The sequence below is a fragment of the Leopardus geoffroyi genome, chromosome B4, assembly GCF_018350155.1.
Source record: "Leopardus geoffroyi isolate Oge1 chromosome B4, O.geoffroyi_Oge1_pat1.0, whole genome shotgun sequence".
Classification (NCBI taxonomy): Eukaryota; Metazoa; Chordata; class Mammalia; order Carnivora; family Felidae; genus Leopardus; species Leopardus geoffroyi.
The window spans coordinates 62,922,081-62,948,004 of NC_059341.1; the positions used below are offsets into that span (position 1 = coordinate 62,922,081).

Genomic DNA, 25,924 nt, shown 5'->3' on the forward strand with positions numbered 1-25,924 from the left:
TTAAAACAAAACAAAACCAACTAATACTTGAGCTCAAATATTACTTCTGCAAAACCATCACCCATTCCTGCAGAAAGTATCGGTTGTTCTCTCTCAGGCTGCCATGTTGAATGGTAATTATCTTTGTGTATCATTCTCCATTGTAATGAGAGTCTCAAGATGAGGGAAACTTCTTTCTGGTTGCCTCTATTTGCCACACAGTAGGGGCTCAAAAATGATATTTTTAAATACATACATGGAAAATTAGGTGATTAGGTTTCTAATTTCTTTAAATTTGGCTATATACCAACTGTATCAATTTACATAGTGTTGATTGCAATCTGGCACACATATAGCTTGACCTTGCAATGTAAACAGGAGAGTTCTTGCAAAGGTCAAAGTAAGAAAGTGTATGCCCTTCCTCAATTGAATTGGCTTTCAGCCAGAGGCAGGGCAAGTACAACAGTCTAAGAGGCCTCTTCAATACAGAAAAGATTAAATATGGAAGAATTTAAAAATTATTGCCAACTGAGGCTGAAAAGAGAGCACCAAATAGCTTCTGACCCTTGTAGGAAAATCAGGCAGCTTCCCGAGGTGGTACATAGAATGCTAGTCCCATATCCTTTGCTGACAGAGCCCTGAAGTATCACCACCGCCAGGTCACTGTCCCTGGAAGTCACAATGGAGATTGTGCCAGCACCAAAATTAACCACTAGCAAATCTCACTGTGAAGCAAAAAAGGCTTTAGACAGGACACTTTAAATTTTTTTTTTTTAACATTTATTTATTTCTTGAGAGAGAGTGAGCAGGGAAGGAGCAGAGAGAGAAGGGGAGTCACGGAATGCAAAGCAGGGTGCAGGCTCTGAGCTGTCAACACAGAGCCTGACGCAGAGCTCGAAGTCACAAGCTGCAAGATCATGACCTGAGCCAAAGTCAGATGCTTAACCGACTGAACCACCCAGGTGCCCCAGGACTGACACTTTAATACAGCCCATCTTTAATCCCTTTTAATGTAATCTGATAAAAAAAAAAAAAAAAGAGAGAGAAATTCAACAAGAGACAAAGTAAAAATCGTACAAAATAGATTAACGGAATAACTAGAGAATTCCCATTGCAAATCTCATCATCCATTTCATTCAGAGACCCTGTCAAAAAGCATAATTGAAATCAATGCAGGCAGTTTAGAACAATGTTCATGGAAGAAGTTTTTACCAAATACTAGGATATTTATAATACTTTCCCTTTGTAGCATTTGCAAAAGAGAGCAAGGATTGAAAGAGTGTGTGGGCTGAGGACAAAGAAATGACAGAAAGGGAAAGAAAGATCAGAGAGAGAATGAGAAAATATATTGCCTATCTCCTTATGAGTTGCTCTTTCATGGGGTTATATATGTGCTTCCCTAAAGTTGAACTATACTCTGTTTCTGAATGCTATAATCTTGGAAACCAAATGATAAATTTTGGGTGGAAATATATAAAATAAGAAAAAAAAGTTGCTACAGGCTCTCATTCTATATTACATATTTCTGTGGTGGATTTCATTCAGTCTTCTGGCTCAGGGACCTCCCTTAGTTCCTTCTCCCTTATTCTTAGCTACAACTTAGAAAGATGAGCATATTGGTTAACTGAGGTTCAGATGAACTGCTTTGTAAACAATTGAAATATCCTAACATTTTATCTAAAAAATTTAAAAATCAAGGGATAAGCCTGATAAATAATTCCTTAAATGTCCATTGTTCATTGAAATTCTGAAACTTAGAGGGATCGTTCCTATCTCACTGTGCTCAGTGCACTGTTCTGTGTGAGGGAAATTAAGAATTATATGGACTGAATAACATTTGCTTGTATATTCTAATTTTTACCAAACTAGAAAAATAGTACAAGTGTATATGATTGTATTCAAATAATGACATATACATGGCATACTAAATACGAATTTAATGACATTTCAGATTATAAATTCCCAGGAGGCATGAATCAACATTATCTTTCTGTGTTCAATGTTTAATATTAAACGCATGTACACACCAAATCCAAGCTCCTCTGTGACAAGGGTTGGAGGAAGGGTCACTGGGTCTTTTAACACTGACCAGAGACTTATTTTTCAGAGATGCTGTTAGGTACTTCCTTTCCCATTTATGAACAGAGTTCCACCATGCTACTCTTTAGTGATCACACTTCTCCTCCAGTGACAGATGTGATCCAATCCCTGTAGGCAGAAATTCTGGCAAAGACTGTTGGTGCAGTGGGCTGGCAGTTACTGCTGCCCCAGCTCACGATACCGATGAGCTTGTATTGTCCGTCCTGCACACACTGCAGAGGGCCTCCCGAATCTCCCTGCAACCAGCAAAAAGAGAAGTTCTTCTGGCTGCACAATTCATAATGGATGCTCACCTCCACTGCAGAGGTGATCAGACAGTGCGTAAGTCATTCTGCCACCTCTCATTTCTGCTCACGACAGCAGAGGCAAATAGGCAGTTGGTGGATATTACAGATCTCTGAATCAGATTGAAACCTCTATTCTCAAAAGGAGTCTAAAAGGTACATTAAACACAAAGTCATTTAATGCTGACAACAGACTGTGTCTTGCAGAAAGTTTCAAGCATCTACTTAATATAAATCATGAAATTATGGCTTTGAGTTACATTAAAATATCTTTATATTTTCAATGCTACTGGAAGCAGATGCTCTGAGCAGTCTAATTCAGCTGTGAAGTTGAGACATAATAAATTATTTTTATAGGTCAAAAACAGTAGAACATCATCAATTTCACACAGTCACCCAAGCAAATGAACGAGCAATTCCTTTTGAGAATTGCATTCACTTCGAGTTTCAAATTAGCAATGACAGTACATCAGCTTAGCAATGTACTTCCTCTTCTCACTTTTCATTTTACAACTACCATGCACTTATACCTCTTTGTGGTCAGCAAACACCCATTCATAAGACACACTGAGAAGAAAACTGCACTCATCAGCACCATCCTTGAATTACCATGCATGAGGATGATCCTGCAGCCCCTCCACATATATTGGTGTTTTTAATATCCAGTCCCCAGTAACTTCGACAAGATGTACTACTGATCAGTGGTACAGCTGCCTGCTGCATTGTTTCAGAAAATTTGTCTTCTAGTAGGAAAGGAATAAAAACACAAAAATGTTTATGGGCAAAACATTTGGGACATAAACATATGGGACAAAATATGTGGGACAAAAATAGTCCATATATATCCAAGGGTTAAGTCCCACCCAATTCTCCCCTCTGTGCACCATAATGACGCTGTTAAGTGATTTGTAAAAAACATATTATTACTCCAGGTCAGTTATACAACAGGAACCATCGGAAGGAAGGAAGGAAGGAAGGAAGGAAGGAAGGAAGGAAGGAAGGAAGGAAGGAAGGAAGGAAGGAAGGAAGGAAGAAAGAAGAAAGAAAGAAAGAAAGAAAGAAAGAAAGAAAGAAAGAAAGAAAGAAAGAAAGAAAGAAAGAAAGAAAGAAAGAGGGAGGGAGAAAGAAGCCCACTTCATGTGTTTTTTTTATCTTTTGTACAGTCCCAAGAAAATAGAAAAATGACATCACTATACAGAAGGACAAAGGAAGTTTATACCCAAATCAGTTGCTGATAAAGCAAACAACACGTTTCAGTTTTTACACGTTTAGTCTATATTCCATTGGTTTCATGGTGTTCTTATTCTTTTGACTTGACTTCACGTTTCAGTGTTGCCACTGGAGGTTTCAACTGAAAACTGCATTCTGACTTATTCTTTATTTTACTGGATATTTGTTAACTTGTTAACTCAGCTGTAGCATATGGAGGATGTGAGATCAGAGTCATGAGTTTGACCTATATGTAGACTATTTTCACATCATCTTTCCACCACTTACCATTCATACCAGCCTATGATTTCAGAAAAATGCATCACATCTTTGAAAATAGGCTCACGTCTTTAAGTAGAGGTTTTCACAGTAGTGGCCCCTATACTGTTGTGAAAGCAAGTGTGTGTGCTCACAGTGCAGCTGGGGGAAAATTACATATAAATGAGACACACAAATATTTACTAGGTACTAAAATCACTAGATGTTTTCTAACACAAGTTTTTACAAGTATCAGTGAACTAATACTAACGAATATGATGTCGTAAAACCCAAGTAGTCACTTTTAGATCCATTGTGGAAAAGACTTTTTCTACTATCATTCCTATTAAAAATACAGAATAATTAAAAATAAGTAAACAATATATTAGACTCCACAAATATTTGTTTGGATTCTAATCTTGGAAGAGGCAGTGAGTATACTCACGATATGGTTCAGTTATTCCCCATCCAGCAGTCATACATTTGGAAAGTAAATTTATTTTATCATATTTTCCTGGCAAACAGATTAGAGATACAAACTCTCCTAGAATGAGAAAAAGGCAAATATCATTTAGTCCATGGGATTGATATTATCTGTACTGTTTGCTCTTCAATGATAGCTCTGAAAGTAACCATTTTGATCTGACAGTACCCATTTTAACCCTGTAATTTAATAAATAAGACTTCCAGAAGATTCCATCTATTACTCAGAAGGGATCACCTCAATTTACATGTTACCACTTTATTCCAGGTATTACCATATTTTCCTAGGACAACAGAAACACATACCCCGCATAGAGGCATGCCCCGCATGGTTTCTTATCCACTAACCATTTTAAAAAATGCATCTGCCTTTTTGTTTACCTGCCTTCAGGACATCACCTTGTTGAATATGAGATGACAGTGCAGAACAATGTAATTATCTTTTCTCTTCAGTGGTATTACATGAAGGATGGAGAAAAACCACATTTGTAGCAATTTAAACTTTTAAAGTATTTTTATAGCTAGTAAGTATCTTTGTGTCTATCTTCATAGGTATATTATAAAATAGATTGATATATGTTTAAACATTCACATTTTTTCTTATCACCAAAATTGGTATATATATGAAATATATTTGTATATATTTGTATATATCATTACAAAATTCATAAATATTGTGGGTTTATGTGTATATGTGTGTACACACACATACTCTCTCTCTCTCTCTGAATTTGTCCCTGTGTTTGCTCTCCCATGCTGTTAGACTTCAATTTTATCCAGACTTTTACACACTTAAATGTTTCAACATATCTGCTGTCCTAGACCATTTATTTCAGTGATTTGTTCTTTATTTTTACTGTTGTCTCTTAGTAAAATCACATAAAGCTCTGTAACTTGTTTTTTTTTTCTTACTTTTCTTTCTATACACATGCCAACTGATTCCAAATCTTACGTTATGCTACTTTAATAGATATACTTATAATCATTGCTCAATCATATCGATTCCTGACATTTCCTTGAGCTAAAATATATTCCCTCTACCAACATATTTTTTAGTCAGCCATTTTTCTTATTCTGATTTTCTTCATTTACCAGATTATGGTCAAATCATCTATATCATTGCATATAGACCTATAATATATTTTTAGTAGTACACAGTATCAAATAGTGAATGTACTACAGTTTATTAAATTCCCTTGGCAAACATTTAGACTAATTTTTTTTCCCCTGAAAAACAGCACCAAGTGTCCTAGATTATCAGTCTGTGCATTAGTGTCAGTATTTGTGGAAAACAGAACTGCTGGACCAGGAGGCACACACTTTAGAAATTAACAGATATTGTGAAATTGCCTCGTTTTTGGACCAAAAAAAAAGAGGATGTATCGACTTATACTTAAGTATTCCTTATGTCAGCAATCTTGAAAATAGTTATGCCCTAAATCTAGCAATTCTACTTCTGGGAAATTTATCTTAAGGCAATCCTAGAACTAGAAAAACACATACATAAGAATAGTCAATGCAGCATTAAATTTAAAAAAAAGAAACAAACTATTTATAAGAATTGTGAAAAGTCTACTATGTAGACATTAAAATTACATTTTAAAAGAAATTTTAATAATATGAAGCAACACTGATAATAAGTGAAAAATCAGGATAAAATCCTTATAATAGGTATATTACAATTTTTTTAAGTACACATAGAGTTGTATAAAAACACAAGAAAGAAATAGGCCATAAATGGTCACATGATGGCCATGGTGAGGTGGTGAGGCTGAAAATCATAGGTAGAAATTGTATTGTTTCTAATGGGAGAAAGGACATTTCTCACTCTTACCGATGAACAGAAATGAATGGGTACAGATTAAATAAGCTAACCAAATACTTAAGGGGCAGAGGAACACAAAGTTTCATGTTGATGTTGACACCAGGTGGTGCTGAGTGGAAGTCAAGATCCTTGGAGAACAAAATAAGGGGGGAAATTTTCAAGGGCACCAAACTTCACCAATGGTCTTTTCTAGAGCACTGGTTCTCAACTTTGGCTGCACATGGAAATTTCCAGAAGTTTATAAAACACTGATCTAGATTCAGCAAAATCCAGGATACAAGATCAACATACATAAGTCAATCACATTTAATGTAGAATTTAAAATTAAAAACAATACTACTGGGGTGACTGGGTGGCTCAGTCGGGTTAGTGTTGGACTTCACTTCAGGTCATGATCTCTTGGTCTGAGAGTTCGAGCCTCATGTCAGGCTCTGTGCTAACAGCTTTAGATCCTGGAGCCTGCTTCGGATTCTGTCTCCCTTTCTCTGCCCCTCCCCCGCTCATGCTCTGTCTCTCTCTCAAAAACAAAATAAACATTAAAAAATTTTTAAAAATTAAAAATAAAAACAATACTATTTATAATCATTGTTTAGAAAATGCAATGCTTAGATATGCATATACTTAGCAAAACATATACTGGATCTGGGCACTCAAAATGGCAATATCTATTGAAAGAAATCAAAGAAGACCTAAATAAGTGGAGAAATACACTGTGTTCATGAATTGACTCATCATAGGAAAGATGTCAGTTCTCCCCAAAGTGATCTATATAGATTTAATGTAATTCCTACCAAAATCACAGCAAGTGTCTTAGACAGAGATAAGCTTATTTTAAAATCTACATGGATGGGGCACCTGGGTGGCTCAGTCGGTTAAGCATCCGACTTCAGCTCAGGTCACGATCTCACAGTCCGTGAGTTCGAGCCCCGCGTCGGGCTCTGGGCTGATGGCTCGGAGCCTGGAGCCTGCTTCCGATTCTGTGTCTCCCTCTTTCTCTGCCCCTGCCCCATTCATGCTCTGTCTCTCTCTGTCTCAAAAATAAATAAAAAAAAAAAACGTTAAAAAAATTTTAAATCTACATGGAAAAGTACAGGGCTTTGAATTGCTAAAACAGTCTTGAAAGAGAATAAATTAAGAGCAATTGCTTTTTAATATAAACCCTCCTCTACAGCTACAGTAACCAGGGCAGTGTAGTACTGGAGAAGGGGAGAGACATAGACTGACAGAATAGAGATCTCAGAAATAGACCCATACAAATATGCTCAGCTGATTTTTCACAAAGGCACAAAAGCAACTGATTGGAGGAAAAACAGCCTCTTCAACAGATGTTGCTGCCACAATTGGACATCCTGGGGGAGGAAAAAGAACCTTGACCAAAACCTTAAACCTTATATAAAAATTAACTAAAAATGGATGGTGACGTTAAATGTAAAATACAAAAAATTTTAGAGAAATAAGAAAAAATGTTCAGCATCTGGGGCTAGGCAAGGAGTTCTTTGGCTTGACACTTGAAGCAAAATCCATAAAAGGAAAATGAAGAAAGTGGACTTTAACAAAATTAAAATCTATGCTTGTGAAAGACCCTGTTAACAGGGTCTACAGACTGGGAGACAAGCTACAGACTGGAAGAAAACATTTGCTAACCATCTATCCGACAAAGCAGTAGTATTTAGAATATATAGAGAATTCTTAAACTCTACAATATGAAAAACAATCCAATTAGAAAACTGACAAAAACTAGGTCACCTGTATGGCTCAGTCAGTTGGGTGTCTGACTCTTGATTTCAACTCAGGTCATGATCCCAGGGTCGTGGGATCGAACCTCGTGTTAAGATTCTCTCTCTCTCTCTCTGTCTCTCTGTCTCTCTCCCTCTGCCCCTCCCCCGCCACGTATAGGTACCCTCTCTCTCTCTTAAAAAAAAAAAAAAATTGACCAAAGCTATGAAGAGACATTTCACCGAAGTGCTTTAAAAAAAAAAAGGCAAAAATAGGCACATGGAGAGATGTTCAGTATCATTAGCTCTTAAGGAGATACAAATTAAAGTTATAGTAAGATATCACTATATACCTATTGGAATGCTTTTAAAAAATAGTGACAACAGCAAACACTCACAAAGATGCTAAGAAACCAGATTACTCCTACATCTCTGGTGGAGCATACAATGGTTCTACGACTCTAGAAAATAGTCTGGCGGTTTTGTATAAAACTGAAACGCAACTACCATATGACCCAGCGATGGCACTCATGGGCATTTATCCCACAGAAATGAAAAGTCCTGCTCAATTTTCTTTACACAAAACCTATACACAAATGCTCACAGAAGATTTATCTGTAATGTCTAAAAGCTGGAATAAAGGTGTTCTTCAACAGATGAATGGTGAAATTTTGATGAATCCATATCTTGGAAAAGTACTCATCAATTAAAAAGAATGAACTATTGATACACGGACCAATATGAATAAATCTCCAGGGCATTACACAGAGTGAAAAAAACTAATCCCGAAGGTTTACATTCTGCATAATTCCATTTATATAACATTCTTGAAATGACAAAACTATAGAAACAGAACAGATTAGTGGTTTCCAGAGGTCTGGTGGAGAGGAGGAAGTGAGTATTGCTATAAAAAGGCAACAGTATCACTTGTGGTGGTAGAAATGTTCTGTATCAAAGTCAATACCCTGCAAGATGTTTCCACTGGTGAAAGCAGGGTAGAAAGTACATTGGTGTGTCTATTTCCTATAACTGCATGTGAATCTAGAATTAATTGTCTCAACATAAAAACTCATTAGGGGTGCCTGGATGGCTCAGGTCATGATCTCAAGGCTGGTGAGTTTGAGCCCCTCGCTTGACTCTGTGCTGACAGCTCAGAGCCTGGAGCCTGCTTCAGATTCTGTGTCTCCTTGTCTCTGCCCCTCCCCCTCTTGCACTCTCTCTCAAAAATAAAAACATTAAAAAAAAATTTAAACATTTAATAAGCAAAATAAGAACAACAACAACAACAACAACAACAACAACAACAACAACAAAAATACTGATGCCAGGTCTCCTGGCCTACAGTTCTTTATAAGCAACCAAAGAGATTATAATGCATAGCCAAGAGTAAGCAGCACTGTTCTAGATGCTCTCTCACTGACTCAGTTATAAAAGCACTGAAAGCAAATGGTGGGCTGAACCATGACAGAGGTTTTGCAGGATGAATATGTTGAAAAGACATTAAAGAGGGAAGTGAGTCTATCGGCAGGGGAACAGCTGAAGAATGCAGAAACACAGGAGAGAGTTGGAAGAGAGAAGAAAAACTGTCCCAGAGCCCCAGGAATCCACGGAAAGGCATGGGTGTGAAAGTGGTGACTCTCCGCTGCCCTCCCCCCCCCAATTTACTTTCTTATTGAATGTGGACCCGTGTTAAGTTGGTAGGAGGGTGACTGTTACTCCCTTTCTACAAATGATCAAGCTGAGGCTCAGAGAAGTTACATAACCTGCCCAAGATCACATGGCTGCTGTATGACAGAGCCAAGATGAACCATTCCTCACGACACGTTCACATCAGCCTTGGCTTAAATAAACATTTAAAAAATAACAAGATTTTACCAAGTCATAAAAGGGACAGAAAATTGCATATCTGATGGTTCAGACTCCTGTTTTAAGTATTTGGGTAAACATTACCTAAAAGTGAGTCTCAGAATAAAGAGGACATGTTAAAAACATATTTCTTTGAAATTGTCTCTCAACTTCCATTAGTTAAAAACATACAAAAGCAGGGGCACCTGGGTGGCTCAGTTGGTTGGGCGGCCGGCTACATCTCAGGTCATGATCTTGTGGTCAGTTTGAGCCCCGCATCGGGCTCTGTGCTGACAGCCTGGAGCCTGGAGCTGCTTCGGATTCTGTGTCTTCTTTTCTCTCTGCCCCTTCCCTGCTTGCACTCTCTCTCTCAAAAGTAATCAACGTTTTAAAAAAAATTTTAAAAACCATTCAAAAGTAAACTGTTTAGCCACGTGCTTCAGCTTTTAGGGAGAGTAGCTTAGAATATAAGTTTTGAAATCATTATTGGCCCTCAAAAGTACATATAGCACTTCTAAGCAAGATGGAAGATAAAAACTGTATGGTAAAGGCTCAAAATCTAAAGAAAAATGATCCATACTGACCTAGTTCAACAGGGTTCTCCAGACGCAGCAAAGACAGATCATCAGTAGGAGGGAACTGGGTGAAGCCAGGGTGAGTGTATACGGCTTTTACTGGTAGCAAATCACCGTTTCCTATGTTTGACAGGGAACTTCTTCCTATTACTAGGCCATCTGTGATGGTACTTGTCATAAGAAAAAGGAGTGGGGAAATAGATACCACTTTTAATGAGGTTATAATTTTTCAAAATTACTAAAAATATACTGTGTAACATTTCTAATCTATGTTAAAATCTTTGTCATTTTTGAATTCTTAGAAAATGGGGGTTCTTATTAATTCATCCCTGAGAAAAAGTATCTACTTTCTGGCCTTCATAACATCAAACAAAAAAAAAATTGATTTAGTATTGCTTGACAAGATTTATGATGACTCAAGGCAATGATTCCATGTATTATTACGATCATAATATTCCACATTATATGATATCCATATATAATGGTCACTGACACCTATTCTGTAAGTTATAGTTACTCTTCTCCCTGATACAATGTTTCTCAAAGAAATGTCTAAGAATTACATGCATTAAATCTGGCATGAGCATTAAAAATGCAGAATCCCAGACATAACTCATCAAATCAAAATTCAGAATTAAGATTCTAAGATTCCATTTATAGCAAACTCCCCAGATAATTCTGTGCACATGAAAGTCTTAAAACTGCATTAACAAGGAGAATTTCTTGTGATTTCTCTCTATCAAAGGAGTGGGGGAATGGTAAAGAAAATGAGTTTTTGATTCGTTGAAGGTTCCTACTCACCAAGTTATTTGAGCAGGTACTTTTATAAAGCCTATCTTTGAGACACTGAAACACTAGATCTACTCATTTAACTGTCCATTGTGCAGCACTGTCAACCATATCACCACTTCTGGAAGACCAGTATTAAAAACATCAATCTAACACTTCTTTGAGGGAGGAGTTTTCAGATACCTCCATATCACATGGAGACCAAGATTCAGCTAAAATGTTTAAAAATGTTTCTTTTAGGGGACATTCGTTAAAATTCTTTAGAAGTAGATATTTATTTTGAGAGTGGGTGTGATGATCAGTCATCAGAACAAGAAGGAAAGGGATTCACATTTGAGCAATGCCTGTGCTCTAGGCACAGTGCTAAGAAACCAATACAAAAATGTTAAGATATGATGTCCACTTTATAGATGAGGAAAGAGGGGGCACTGTTGTTACTTTTTAAATAAACTACACCTAGAGGCAGGAAGCACCTTCTGTAATTAACAGCTCTTGGTAGTAAATGTATTAGTGAAGCATGAGGTGTCATTGACCTAGTGTGCTCATTCGTTTGCATGATGGGGACTGTATCCTTGGGAGCTTACTGTTTCCTGGGATGCAGGGAGAGCAGGAGGATGCCCACCGTGGGCCCTCACATGGCTCCAGTGCCCCCTGCCCCACCCAGGCACACACCTAAAGTTACAGTGCGCTGCGGTCAGGACCCACTGCTTGGCGATCAGAGCACCTCCGCAGAAATGTTGTCCTTGGTGCTGCAGACTGACCAGCCAGGGCCACGACTTTGCAGGTGCTGCACGGCCACCAACCACCCTGGGCTCCCCCAGCCTAGTCGGCGGCACATTTGTGTTTCTCTTAGACCCTTCCATTAGAAATGGGTCAACACCAGGAATTCCACAGGTGTCTGGGGTTGGCTGTTTTCCACGACTGGTTTCTACTGTTACCTCTGAGAAAAATAACAACAAAACATTAGATAGAGGTGTTTATTAAAATCTATTAAAATCTCAGAATGGAGGTGTTTATTTCTTTTGTAGGTCAAAAACCAGGATTCTTAGCAAGAGAGTAGATTCCTCTTTTCTTTCGTTGTTCATAAAATGAGCAAAAAATCAATAAAGTTAACTAAAATATTAATATAGACAAATCAAATTGATTTTAAAAATATTATGCTTAATCATGAAATTGCTGGACATTGTTCTTTCTTTGGCATTATTTATGTTATCGCAGTATAACACATCTAGACATATCAAGACTTTATACTAAACGTATTCCAAGTGTGACTTACATATAAAGGAAAAGCATAAGGGAAATTTCTAGCAATGTGTTGACTTCATTCTCAGATTTAAAAAGAAATCCAGGGGCGCCTGGGTGGCGCAGTTGGTTGAGCGTCCGACTTCAGCCAGGTCACGATCTCGCGGTCCGTGAGTTCGAGCCCCACGTCAGGCTCTGGGCTGATGGCTCAGAGCCTGGAGCCTGTTTCCGATTCTGTGTCTCCCTCTCTCTCTGCCCCTCCCCCGTTCATGCTCTGTCTCTCTCTGTCCCAAAAATAAATAAACGTTGGAAAAAAAAAAAAAAAAAAAAATAAAAAGAAATCCACCAGGAAATTAAAAACAAGAGATTTTTCAAGTATTTTCTGAAATATGAAGAAAATTTTCATGGCCTATAATTCGGGAATTATAAGATACGCTCATTTGTTAAATTCTTTACTTGAGAGGGACGCCTGGGTGGCTCAGTCGGTTAAGCGTCCGACTTCAGCCAGGTCACGATCTTGCGGTCCGTGAGTTTGAGCCCCACGTCAGGCTCTGTGCTGACCGCTCAGAGCCTGGAGCCTGTTTCAGATTCTGTGTCTCCCTCTCTCTGCCCCTCCCCCGTTCATGCTCTGTCTCTGTCTCAAAAATAAATAAAAAAAAAAACCGTTAAATTCTTTACTTGAGATTTCTTTGTTTACACCAGAAATCCATTCATTCATTCATTCATTCATTCATTCATTTTTCGAGACAGCAAGAAACAACATGAGCAGGGGAGGGCAGAGAGAGACAGACAGACAGACAGACAGACAGACAGAGAGAATATCTCCCCAAGCAAGGCCCCACACTGTCAGCACAGAGCCCAACACAGGACTCCATCTCAGGAACCATGAGATCATGACCTGAGCCCAAATCAAGAGTCTCACGCTTAATGTACTGAGCCACCTAGGTGCCCACCCCCCCCCCCCAACCACTGGATTTTTAGAATAGCAACTGCCTTTTATGTTTATCATTATTTCTTAATCACACACACACACACACACACACACACACACAAACACACACCTGCACACACCCCAATTAACTATTTCCTCACATGATCTATATAAACTACCAAGGTCTTGTGCTTTAAGAAATGGTTTGAAATGACACTATGCTGTTTTGAGTATCAGAGAAGGTGACTACCAGGGAACCTATAAGCAGTGTTCCACAGGTTCTACTTTGATATATATGTTTCCTGTTTTAGTAAGTATTTTAAAATCATTACTTACCATTAATAGGCAATTGAGTCCCCATATTACTTTTTTGTGAATGCTTCTGAACTGTGTCTTCCAAAATGAGTTTAAAACCTCTTTCTCCCACGGACTGATCAGTCTTAAAATTGATAGTCAGGTAAGCACCACTGGATATTAAGACAAATTCTTTCTTGGAGCCACATAGATGTGCTACGATATGAGATATATTCAATAATTAAAATAGTTCTTCTGGGCAGTAACATAGGTAAAAGAGAGCAAAAAGAAGGCGTTAAATTCTGTACCGTTAATATTGGTAAAGGAATGATTATCGATAATGTGAGAACAAGATTTGTGGGATGGAATTCATGATTTGACTGCAGCAAAGGAAGGGTATAGATTTGAAAAGATCAAAGGCAAAAGACTGGGCTAGCATTTAATATGAAAATGATATATAATTCTATGGTAATCTGTGATCATAAGAATGAGAAAGAGACTTGCTGGTGAAGGTAAATGGACAGAGAAACAAAAATAATAGCGGACAACATTCTGGACTGAATGTTTGTGTCCCCCTCGCAAACTCGTAGGTTGAAATCCTAATCCCAAATGTGATGGTGTTGGGGAGGTAAGGTTTTCGGGAAGTGGTTATGTCATGAGTCTGGAGCCTTCATGAATGGAACTAGTACCCTTAGAATGGAGACCCAGAGAATCTCTTTCTTTCTTTTTTTTTTTTTTTTTTTTTTTTTTTTTGCCATGTGAGGACAGAGCAAAAAGACAGCTATGGATTGGGAAGTAAGTTCTTACTAGACACCAAATCTTAGACTTCCAAGCCTCCAGAACTGTGAAAAATAAATGCTTGTAGTTTAAGCCATTCAGTTTACACTATTTTTGTCATAGCAGCCCAAACTGGCTGAGACACACAGGCTGCCCAAACGCAGACTAATGATGATCCTTTCTTAATTCAGAAACTCAAAAGTTGTTGCAAAGGTGGTCCTGACAGTGATAGGACATCTATTGTAATTTAGCTGTACATGCTATAATTTAAGTTCTCTCAAGGTAAAACAGTGATACACTATTGATGCACCTTAAAGATAATGTTGTCTCACAAATCTGAGAAAGAAAGATAGGGAATAGGGGATAGTTAACCTCCACATCATTCTTATCTTCAAAGAATCTGTCTCATGAACTGGATTTGATGGGGATTTGAGATACCCTATGTCAACAAACACTCCAGAAGTTTTAAAATAATGTAAATGGGAAAATGCTACTGATTAAAAAAAAAGATTTGGAGGTGAGGGCAGTTGGGGAGAAGAGAGAGAAAACAAAATATAGGATTTCCAAAGTCATATGTCAGTGAAATCGTGTAGCTTAATGCTTACAAGTACAGATTCTATAACCAAACTGGTTTAGACTAGCTCTGCTATTTCCTAACTATGTGGCACTGGGCAATTTATTTAACCTCTCTGCCTCAGTTTTTCCATCTGTATAATAGAGATAAAAATTATATTTAAATGGGATTATATGAGTTGGTATTTGCAAAGTATTATAAGTGCTTTTAAATAAAAATAAACCTCACCAAAATCTTACAGCAAATCATCAGACAGATGGTTGCTAAACATGTGGAGAAGGAATCTATGGTCATGAGAAGCCAGCATGGGATTCTTAACATGCCACATTCAAGTAACCTAATTTCATTTTTTTTGAAAGAGCTAATTAGACGATGGCTAAGGGGAAGGAGATAAACTTAATGAATCTTGATTGCAGTGAAGCACTTAATATGGCATCTTATGATATCCTTGTGAACAGATAAAAAATGTAAGTAGATAATTATATGGCTAGGAAGTTTCACAGTTGATTAAATGGATTAAATAACCATACAACGTTAACCTGCAGGGAAGGTCTTAATGGTGTGGATATGGCTCTATCCTTGGTTCTGTCAAATACAGTATTCCGATTCATAACTTAGAAATATAACACATTTATAAAATGTGTAGTTTTTTTTTTTTAGTGTTTATTTTTGAGACAGAGAGAGACAGAGCATGAACAGGGGAGGGGCAGAGAGAGAGGGAGACACAGAATCTGAAACAGGCTCCAGGCTCTGAGCTGTCAGCACAGAGCCCGACGCGGGGCTCAAACCCACGGACCGTGAGATCATGACCTGAGCCGAAGTCGGACGCTTAACTGACCAAGCCACCCAGGCGCCCCTAAAATGTGTAGTTTTAAAATGGGTGCCTGGATGAGAAGGGAATAGTGTCAATATGTAATCTTGGAGACTATTTAGTTCAATCTTTCATCTGACTGTGAGTCCTTGCTAAAATAACCCTGAACATGTGATTACTCACCTGGAAGATATGATGTAGAACTTATGAGCATTTTCTCTTTTTGAACGCTTCTAATTGCTAGACTGTTCTTCCTCACATTGGATCAAAAAACATCAATGTAACAGTTTCTCCCTGGTTCGTGTAGTACCCAAGAATATAAGTGTTTGAATCAGAGTGCTGGGGTTTGAATCCCATTTTCTCTACTTATTAGTTATGTCACTGGAAACAAGTTACTTAATTATTTTGAGACTCGGTTTCTTTATATTTAAAATGAGGATAAATGTAACCTACCTCTACAGGATGGTTAAGAAAATTGAGACAGTTGTAAGTTTGTAGGACCATGCCTGAATAATGGTAAATATTCAATAACTATTAGATATCATCAGTCAGAACAAATTTCATATATGGCCTGAGAGTCTCTATGAGAATTCCATAACTACTTGAAAGGAAGACTTATGATCCTTCTGCCTTCTCCAAGGTAAACACTTCTAAGCACCCACACCCTTCAGCATCCTGGTCATTGTTCTCTATGTTTGTTTCAGTGTTCCCGTTTGTCAGTGTTCCCGTTTGTCAGTGTTCCTTAAACACTTGACTAATGTTACTATTTAATAACCAGAATGGCAGGGCAACAGCCAGGCATATTAGACACTGACCATGAAGATTTGTGAGACCAAGCTACTGCATGCCCGCTAAGTGCCAACACCAAATTTAATGCAAGGGAACGGATTCCCTTTACTTATAATCCTTTACTAACACTGCGCTGAAATTTTGTCATTTGACATCTCTAAAATTTTTATTGCAAACATCCTGCTTTCTAAATCACCACCTCCTATCTATCCAACTTATCAGTGTTTCTCTGCTATAATTGTTTGATTTCACCATGACCTTCTAGCCATCAATCCCACAAACTTTCTAAATCTAGCAGCCTCCAAGAAAGAGATTTTGCTGTAAAGGGAAGCAGAGAAATGGGGTAATAGCTAAATTTCTTGTTCAATTTTATTTAAAATGATGGGTAATGCTAGAACATGTTTGAAACTGATGAGACTGGTAGAGGAGATCAATGATGTCCGAGAAAGGGTCACTTGAGGAAATCTGTTAAGGAGTTGGTATGTCTCAAATCTTCATCTCTAGCCCAATCTTTTCCTCTAGCTCCAGAGTTCTACCTTTAGCTACCAACTCAACCAGGATGTTGCCAACTCAACCAGGATGTATTATGCCATTAAGAATGTAACATGGCACAAACAGATATCTCCCCATGAATCTATTTCTTCCTCTAGTATTCCCCATCTCTGTAAATGCCACCATCTCTAACCTCTCACTCCAGAGTAATCCTTGATTTGCACATTTAATTTCATACGCAATTCACCCAGAAATCCTATTAGTTCTGTCTCCAGATCTGTCCACTTCACTTGCACTTCACAGTTGCCATCCTCTTATAAGGCACCATCTATCTATTGTCTAAAACAGATAAAATAGAACATTCTGCAATGATGGAACATTCTGAATGAGGGCTGTCCACTATTACATGCAACAATGAGCACTTAAACATGGCTAATACCACCCTTTATTTAACTAATTTAAATGTAAAAAACAACGTGAACTGGACAGTGCAGATGTAGAATAACACAAGAGCCTCATAACTTTAGATATTCACCCTGTCACTCTAAAACTCACTCCCGACCCAGCAGCAGGAGCATTCTTCAAATTACTCCCTTGTCAAAAACCTTTAATGACCTCCCATTGGATTGGAACAAAATCCAAACTCATTACCATAGCCTGAGCTGCACAGTGGCAAGGCTTTCAGCCCACCTCATTCCTGTCTGTCCTCACTCAGTCTCCAATCACTCTGACCCCTGACAGTTCCCCAATTTACCAAGCTTTTCCCAAATTCAAGGTCATTTTCTCACCAACTTTTTTTTCGTCAAATATTTACTAAGTGTTGGGTAGTACTCTACCCAAATGCTGGAGATACAGTAATGAATATGAGACTAAGTCCTGCTCTCAGGACATTTCATTCTGGTGGAAGGAGACAGATTATAAATAAATGAATACTTTGCTAGGTCTTGATAAATGCCAAGAAGAAGACAGAGGAGGCCTACTTACATCATGTGATAGAGGCCTTAGATGAGGTAACATGTGAACAGATACCTAAATGAACTGAAGACACGTACCCTTCCTCTGCAACTTAACTCCTTCAGATTATTTCTGACAATCAATAATTATTTGATTATTGTTTATTGTTATCTCAAATTATCATCTTCTTATTTATCGTCTTTCCAAGAGAAGATGGCAGAGATCATTTCTGACTTGTTCACCATTGTGTCTCCAGTGTGCCTAACCTATTAGGAAATGCTTGGTAATGAATGAATTTAACCTGTACATTTAATGTAGTATTTACTAGTTATGGATACCTTACATTCATGGGGTAGGTAAATGAAAGAAGACCAGATGAAACTTAATTTTGATAATATATTTTCACTAAGATATTATAAAAGCATTGCAATGGAAACCATTTGGATGCTACGTACCACTCCATTTACACTTACACAAATAACTAAAACCTGGTGAATTCTACTTAGGTAAACAGATTTATTAAGAAAAGACAATATGGTTCCATTTTATCTGGGAGATTGGCAATGGGGTTCTATGTTCACTAGTTTGAAAATGATTACATAAATTGTATGCTTTGTGGAAATAAATTATATAAATATATAAAACTGTATTAAATAAAATTGTATTAACTATCAAACGAATGGTGGCTTCCTTACTTTTTATAGTTATAGAAGCTAATAATAAAAATATAAGTAGCCTTATTTATAATCATTTGACATTTCTGAATTTTTTATTTATCAGAAATTTTAAAGAGGAATAGTACTGCTAGACTGAAAATACTAAAGAATAAGAAAGAGAAAAGTAGCCCCTGACATTCAGAAATGGGTTTGGTGGGGGCACCTGGGTGGCTCAGTTGGTTAAGTGTCTGACTTTGGTTCAGGTCATGATCTCATGGTTTGTGGGTTTGAGCCCCATGTAGGGCTCTGTGCTGACAGCTCAGAGCCTGGAGCCTGCTTCAAATTCTGTGTCTCCCTCTCTTTCTGACCCTCCCTCACTCATACTCCTGCTCACTCTCTCTTTCTCTCTCTCTCAAAAATAAACATAAAAAAAAAAAAGACATGGGTTTGGCACTCACAACTAGACCATGTTGTTCTGCTGTTAGACATAAACATTCTCACAGAACATCAACATCAGATAGGACTCTCTGAATCTATGATAAAGTGTGACAAAACACAAGGTTGTGTGCAACCACCAAAATACCAAACATCGACCTCTCTTGGCTAAAATGAGGGCTTGCCACTTCTTTGCCAAGTGCAGTTTTACCCTTGTTCGAGTCAGGCCTCCCTATGATTGACATGCCTGTCATAAAATTACTGTACTTCTTAACAGTAACCAATCTTGAGCAAAGTCTACTTCCTTAGACCCTCTCCAAAACCACCTAACCAAAGCCCATATTAGGTTCTTTCCAACTCTCTCTGAGATACCCCATGGTGTGATCCCGGGGTCTTTGGCTGTAGGACATTGGTGAGAGTTAAGGTTACAGGGTCTGATGCTATAGATACCTTATATTAATCTCAAGGAGAACTGATATGTTTTATCTGCCTCCCGTCCCCCGCCACATTAGTGGCTTGAAATTCTTTGATAGGAAGTAAATTTACTGTTAAGAAAAAGTTAGGTACCTTTAGAATTTCAAAGCAAATTGCTGAGCTTGCTGGTGTTATAAATCAAATGATATCACATTAGAGATCAAGGTCCCAGAAAAAGATAGTATCAAAACTTTCCTCTTGCTCTTTGGGATAGGTGGATTGTAATGGCATCCTGAGGAGAACTTGTTGGAGACTGAAGAAGGTGATACAGTATTGGATTATAAAATCTTTGGAGAAGTTTTCTTCTGTGACTCGGTCTGAGAGCAGGACATTGCCTGACATTCAAGTGTGATGGACACTATGTGGTCAATAAACCTCTGAAGATTATTCAAGCTAATTGGACTTTTTTGCCTTTTATATTTACCCTGTGTCTAAAAAGGGCCAACTCCTACTGTGAGGATGAAACCTGAGTCAACAAATTTTCAAAAAGTTACCTAAAAATGCAGTACAGTAATTGAACCTCTTAAAATACAGGACTTCCGGAGAAAAAACAGAATCAGAGCACCCCCTAATGGTAAAATGAGACAGGAATCAGCTAAAATCAGGAAGAGCTGGCGTTACAGGTAAAGATCCAGGGAGTCCAGTGGTCTCAAGCTCATCCCATTGTGCTCAATTAATACTTCTTTGGGATTCTGATGAAGGATCTCATGAAAAATCACTGACAACAAATTACATGTTTCCCAAGGCAAATGTAGGTCATGTTTTCCACATATATGCATTATATAAATGCCACTTAATGTAGGCCATTGAAGAAAGATCAGTTTACCAAGTAATCTTGATTGCTGATCTGGTCCATCATAAATACTGACATAATCCCACTCACAGTTCCAAGATTCTTCTGTTGTAAAGTCTTTAATCACTGCCTTCATTTTATTTCCTGATGCGGAATAAAAAACCCAAGTGCAGTTCAGCATGTTGGGATAAATGTGAGGATAATTGGGAGATGTGATCTCAGTAGAACTAACTGAGATCAAATCCAATACTGGACATCCTGAGGCAAAATAAATAAATAAATAAAATATTTAACACAATAATCAAAGAGTAGAGTTATTTTCTGAATCTAGTAATGACAACCAGGTCATAACAACCTAAACTGCAGTGTACTTTAATTTCTGTCACTCCTCCTTCATACCCACAGTTCCAAATGACTTTTGTTTTGAAAAACTGACTTCTCCAGAAGCAGGCAGACTGAACTCATTTGACTTCAGTTCACAAACTGTGAACCACTAAACCACCCACCATCTACAGTTCAGTGTAGTTTTGTTGCTTATATTTAATACACACTCTTATTTAATGTTCACAATCAGGAGAAATAGATTTTATAATCTTTAGTCCACAGATAAGTGATCTATCACTTTGATATGCAATAGATATGTCCTGAGACTTGTAGGACTTCCCCAGATTTGTAACTACCACAGCAATATTTCATTTCCCACACAGTGCAGGAAAAGATAACTTCGACACCACAAAGTGGGAACGGAGAACAAGGGAAGCAGGTTGAGAAGTTGATCTGGGTACTCAGTTAGATTGAATTCCTGAATAAATTATGTGCTCCTAAAGTTCAGCCTCACAGCATGTACAATTCAAGTGCAAACATTTACTAGTTAGGGAAACTCAGGTCGTGTTCAGATAGCTGAAATATAGAAATTAAGATTCACAAGGGCTAAGGGGCTACACCAAAAAGAGAACTGAAGAAGTCAGTGACGTTTGGGGCCTACTCCAAACGTTATAGGTATCATCCAACCTAAAATTAATTACATCCAAAAACTGATTTACTTCATCAATAATCTTAACATCTTAGTTTCATTCTGCAATGGTCCAGCAAAGAAAAACAGCAAAAATATATATGTAATCCAAAAGACATAAAATATATGGAAAGAATGGCAATGAATAGACTTCAAACAGCTACGAGGATTCCATAGACAAAACAGATGGGTTTCTCACCTATTAATTGAATAAGGTGCTACCTCCTCACCCTCAGTTCCCTAATGTGCCCAGGTCTCCACTACCCCCAAAATTTGACATAAGGATCACTTCTCGGCCTTTTGGCTAAGATCAAGTGCAAAATTTGACATAAGGAAATTAATACAAATACACATTTTACTATAAAGTGACTAGAATCAGGCCACAAATACCTGAAAGTGTTTGACAAGTCAAAGTACACTTCTTACTAAATTGTGTTTAGCGGCAGTCATTTTCCACTCTATTTTCACAATATCATATAACCAAAGCAAGCCAGCTGGATTCCTTATCTCCTTTTATGGTCTTACCTTGATCATTAACTTTAATTTTTCCTTTCACGGAATCTAGAATAAGAGAATACTCAGCATCAATGCATCCAACTAAATATTTTATATTCCTTTATTCTTCTGAGTACAAAAGTGATACATGAACCTTGCAAAAAATTTCAAAATACAGAGTCCAAAGAAGATAAAAAATCTCTTGTAGTACCATCCAGTAAGTAACCAATACTCATATTTTAACAAATCTGGCAAAGTCCTATGGTACATATACAATATTATAAAAAGTTGTATGCCACTTTACGCCATTAAAACCATTTTCCTCCACTTAATTTATTGTGACTATTTTTCCATACTAAATATTTCACATAAATTTTAATGATTCTATATTTTTGATCCACATAGATGTAACATAATTTGTACCAATGTATTTTAATTTGTAATTTCAAAATATGAAAGATGAGTCAGATCTTTAAAAACTACACACGGGGTATACATTTTGCTGTCATTGAAAAATGTCTAGGGGCTCCTGGGTGGCTCAGCCGGTTAAGCGGCCGACTTCAGCTTGATCTCGCGGTCCGTGAGTTCAAGCCCCGCATCGGGCACTGTGCTGACAGCTCAGAGCCTGGAGCCTGTTTCAGATTCTGTGTCTCCCTCTCTCTGACCCTCCCCCGTTCATGCTCTGTCTCTCTCTGTCTCAAAAATAAATAAACATTAAAAAAAAATTAAAAAAAAAAAAAAGAAAAATGTCTACACTAAGGGTTTTCTATGTTTATCTGAACACATAAATTGAATATATGTAATAATGGGCTCCTGAGTTGACACCTACCCATACACTGGTTCTCAGCCAGGAGGATTCCCATTAGTAAACGGATGCATTTCTTACTCATTCACTGGATATGGAGCTACCTCCTTACCCTCTTCTCCCTAATTGGCCCCAGCTGAAATGTCATTTCCTTTACTCAAACAATTGTTGCACACTATTTACTAGGCACGGTTGTAGGTTTTGGAAATAACCACAGTGGGGTATGTTTGGCGGGACTAAGGAACAGCAAGAACGGTGGTATGCTAGTGCAGAGTGAGCATAGGGGAAAATGATAGGAGAAGAAGTGAAGGAGGTGGTTGAGATCCAAATTATATAGCATCTTGTAGACCACTCTGAGGACTTTGAATGAGCTGGGAAAACATTGGAGGATTATAAGCAGAGGAGTAACATGACAATCTGAATTATTCATTTTAAAATAGTCATTCTAGCTGTTATGAGTAAAACAGACTAAACAAAGACTTGTATCAGGATGCTACGGTAGAACTGCTCAGAACTACTTACTGGAAAGCTCACAGATTAACACTATACACAATATGGGATATGAGAAGATAAGTCAAGAACGACCAATATCCTTACCTCGAACAATTAATTAATAAATGGGACTTGTCATCCACTGAGATGGGAAATATTGGTTAAGGAAGGAATCTGGAGTCAGGGTAAGAAATTCAGAGTTCAATTTTGGTTACATTAAATTTGAAATGGTTATTAGATATCCAAGTGGAGAGGGAGGTGATTGGTGATACAGTGCTGGAGGTCAAAAATAAAAAAGAATTTGGGACTACATTTGGGAGTTATTTGCGTACTGATGGTATTGAAATCTAGGAATTGGGTGAGGTCACTAAGGAGTGAGTACAGGTAAAGAAGAAATGAGAGTCCAAGACTGGGTCCAGGGACACCTCTACCTTTAGTGGTAGAGAAAACGAAGAGCAACCAGCCAAGAGACGCTGAAGGAGACCAGTGGGGTAAGACAACAGCCAGAGAGTGGTTTCCTTCAGGCCAAGACAAATAGATTCCAAAAGGAAGGTGAGCTTATCTGGGCCAAATGCTGTTGGGGCTGAGAAGGAACTGTTGGATCTGGACGTGGGGATGTCATTAGTAACTTTGGTAAGTCCAATGCCTGTGGAATGGTAACAAAGAAAGCCCTATGGGAATGGATTTAAGAAAATAATGAGAGAGCAAAAGAGGAGACAGTAAGTAGAAATAAATTTAATGGCCTTTGTGATAAGAGAACAAACAAACCTTAAGTTTTCCTACAATTCTATTACCATCCTTTACCAATCTAAACAAGATCCCTCCATTGCATATTATTTTTGCATATCATATTTTCCCTTCAAAACAGTACAGTTCGGGGCGCCTGGGTGGCGCAGTCGGTTAAGCGTCCGACTTCAGCCAGGTCACGATCTCGCGGTCCGTGAGTTCGAGCCCCGCGTCAGGCTCTGGGCTGATGGCTCAGAGCCTGGAGCCTGTTTCCGATTCTGTGTCTCCCTCTCTCTCTGCCCCTCCCCCGTTCATGCTCTGTCTCTCTCTGTCCCAAAAATAAATAAACGTTGAAAAAAAAAAAAAAACAGTACAGTTCTTTCTTCACTCTACACTGTATGATTATTTGATTACTGACTATCTCCTCCACTAGACTATAAACTCTACTAGGGCAGAGACTGTTACCAGACTAAATTAAATACTTTTAGTAGAAATGTGTCTCCAATTGTATTCCAATTACATTTTTTAATGAGTATAAATTGATTAATCTCTTATTAAAAGTTTATTTACTTTAGAGAGAAACAGAGGAGGTGGAGGGGCAGAGAGAAAATGGAGACAGAGAGTCCCAAGCAGGCTCCACACTGAGTGTGGAGCCCCACTCAGGGCTCAGTCTCATGAACTGTGAGATCATGACCTGAGCCAAAATCAAGAGTCAGATGCTTAACTGACTCAGCCACCCAGGTGCACCTAAATCGATTAATCTTAAGGATGGAAGCAATTCTAATAACTTCCATGTTGCAAATGTTTTCTCCATGATACCCAATTTCCATGATTTGCAATAATTCTAGATTAATAGTTCTGATTTTTCATGATGTTATCGGTGTCTTCACCCAAACCATGGGAATGTAGGCCAAAGCATATTTTTAAATAATCTGACTGCAACCAATATAAATGAACTATCCACCAAAAAAATGAAAAACAAAAAATTGCTCTTGATATTAGCACATTAAGGAAATTAATTTCAAAAGAGAAAAACTTTCTGAAACTTTAATGCTAAGGAAAAAGTTTCCTACTATATTTTTATAATCACCTAAATATCCAGAAAGATAGACAAAATTCTTAGGTGCTATAAGAAAAAAATGATAAATCTGATTGGTATTATACTTTATAGAGGTTTAGCTGGAGGCCTCCACAAATTGCAGAAGTCATACTTTAAACACTGTCTTTTCCTCTCCCCTAAAGCTGACTAATAGAGAATTCAATCTGTTTATTTAATGACAGATTTTTCCTAATAAAGCAGAAAACAAACAAAAATATATTCATAAACATATATGAAAGCAATAGACTTACCAGGAATATGAAAAGAATATCTCAAAGAAAATTCTTCCAATGCCAAACTGACATTGTATGTGAAAATCAACATCATTAGAGGACCACGAGATTTTAATGAAGGTGAATTTCCTGCACATAATTTTCCTGGCCCAAAATAAAGAAAAAAACAAAGAAGCATACAAAAACTTACTATTCATCAAAGCAAAGGTTATTGAACAAAGTAGGAGAAAAACAATTCTGTTTTTGAAATTACAAATTTATACCGTATGCACTCCCAAGAATATAAAAATGAGAAAATTAAGCAGAATAAAACCCAGTTAGAATAGAAAGAAAGGTGTTCCAGATTCCTGGAATCTAAGCAGTTCTAAGGAAGGGGTCCTAAACCAAACAAAACACAGGACTCAGTTCTTACAATGTCTGGAAATAACCTAGATAGATCTTTTTTTTTTTAAGTTTGTGGGGTTTTTTTTTTGTTTGTTTTTTAATTTTTAAGTAATCTCTACACCTAATGTGAGGCTCAAACTCACAACCCCATGATCAAGAGTTGCATGCTCCATTGACTGAGCCAGCCAGGTGCCACTAGGTAGATCTCTTTAAAGTGATGTATTATAAAAGAAGATGACGTGGTCTAGCTAAGTCCTCAGGGAACTATATATCTATATCTAGGGAACTATATCTACAGCATAGCTAAATGAGTAAGAGGTAAGATGTAGCAATTAGCATGCTTCCCATGACAAACCATTTCTAACTTTAAGTGATCATACATAGTATTTTCTGA

General features: G+C 37.7%; 1 protein-coding gene across 1 annotated transcript; it reads right to left on the reverse strand.

Moving 5' to 3' along the window:
- Window positions 1-1,901: 1,901 nt before the first annotated feature.
- Window positions 1,902-25,438, reverse strand: LOC123590766 (chymotrypsinogen B-like). The gene is made up of 9 exons (XM_045464235.1): window positions 25,165-25,438; window positions 21,822-21,857; window positions 20,318-20,542; window positions 13,572-13,745; window positions 11,735-12,002; window positions 10,283-10,443; window positions 4,276-4,374; window positions 2,973-3,106; window positions 1,902-2,315 (listed from the first exon to the last, which is right to left on the reverse strand). The coding sequence occupies exons 1-9, from the start codon at window positions 25,322-25,324 to the stop codon at window positions 2,151-2,153; spliced, it is 1,422 nt and encodes a 473-aa protein (XP_045320191.1). The 5' UTR covers window positions 25,325-25,438; the 3' UTR covers window positions 1,902-2,150.
- Window positions 25,439-25,924: the final 486 nt, after the last annotated feature.

What these genes read in the sequence shown, in the direction of transcription:
- LOC123590766 (XM_045464235.1), bottom strand. Translation starts at nt 25,324, where the DNA reads ATGCTTCTTTGTTTTTTTCTTTATTTTGGGCCAGGAAAATTATGTGCA. An exon ending in GACTCAATTGCCTATTAATG is followed by an intron (nt 12,003 to 13,571) that starts GTAAGTAATGAT and finishes TATTTTTCTCAG; the next exon opens with AGGTAACAGTAGAAACCAGT. An exon ending in CAGGATCATCCTCATGCATG is followed by an intron (nt 2,316 to 2,972) that starts GTAATTCAAGGA and finishes TGCTGGTTGCAG; the next exon opens with GGAGATTCGGGAGGCCCTCT.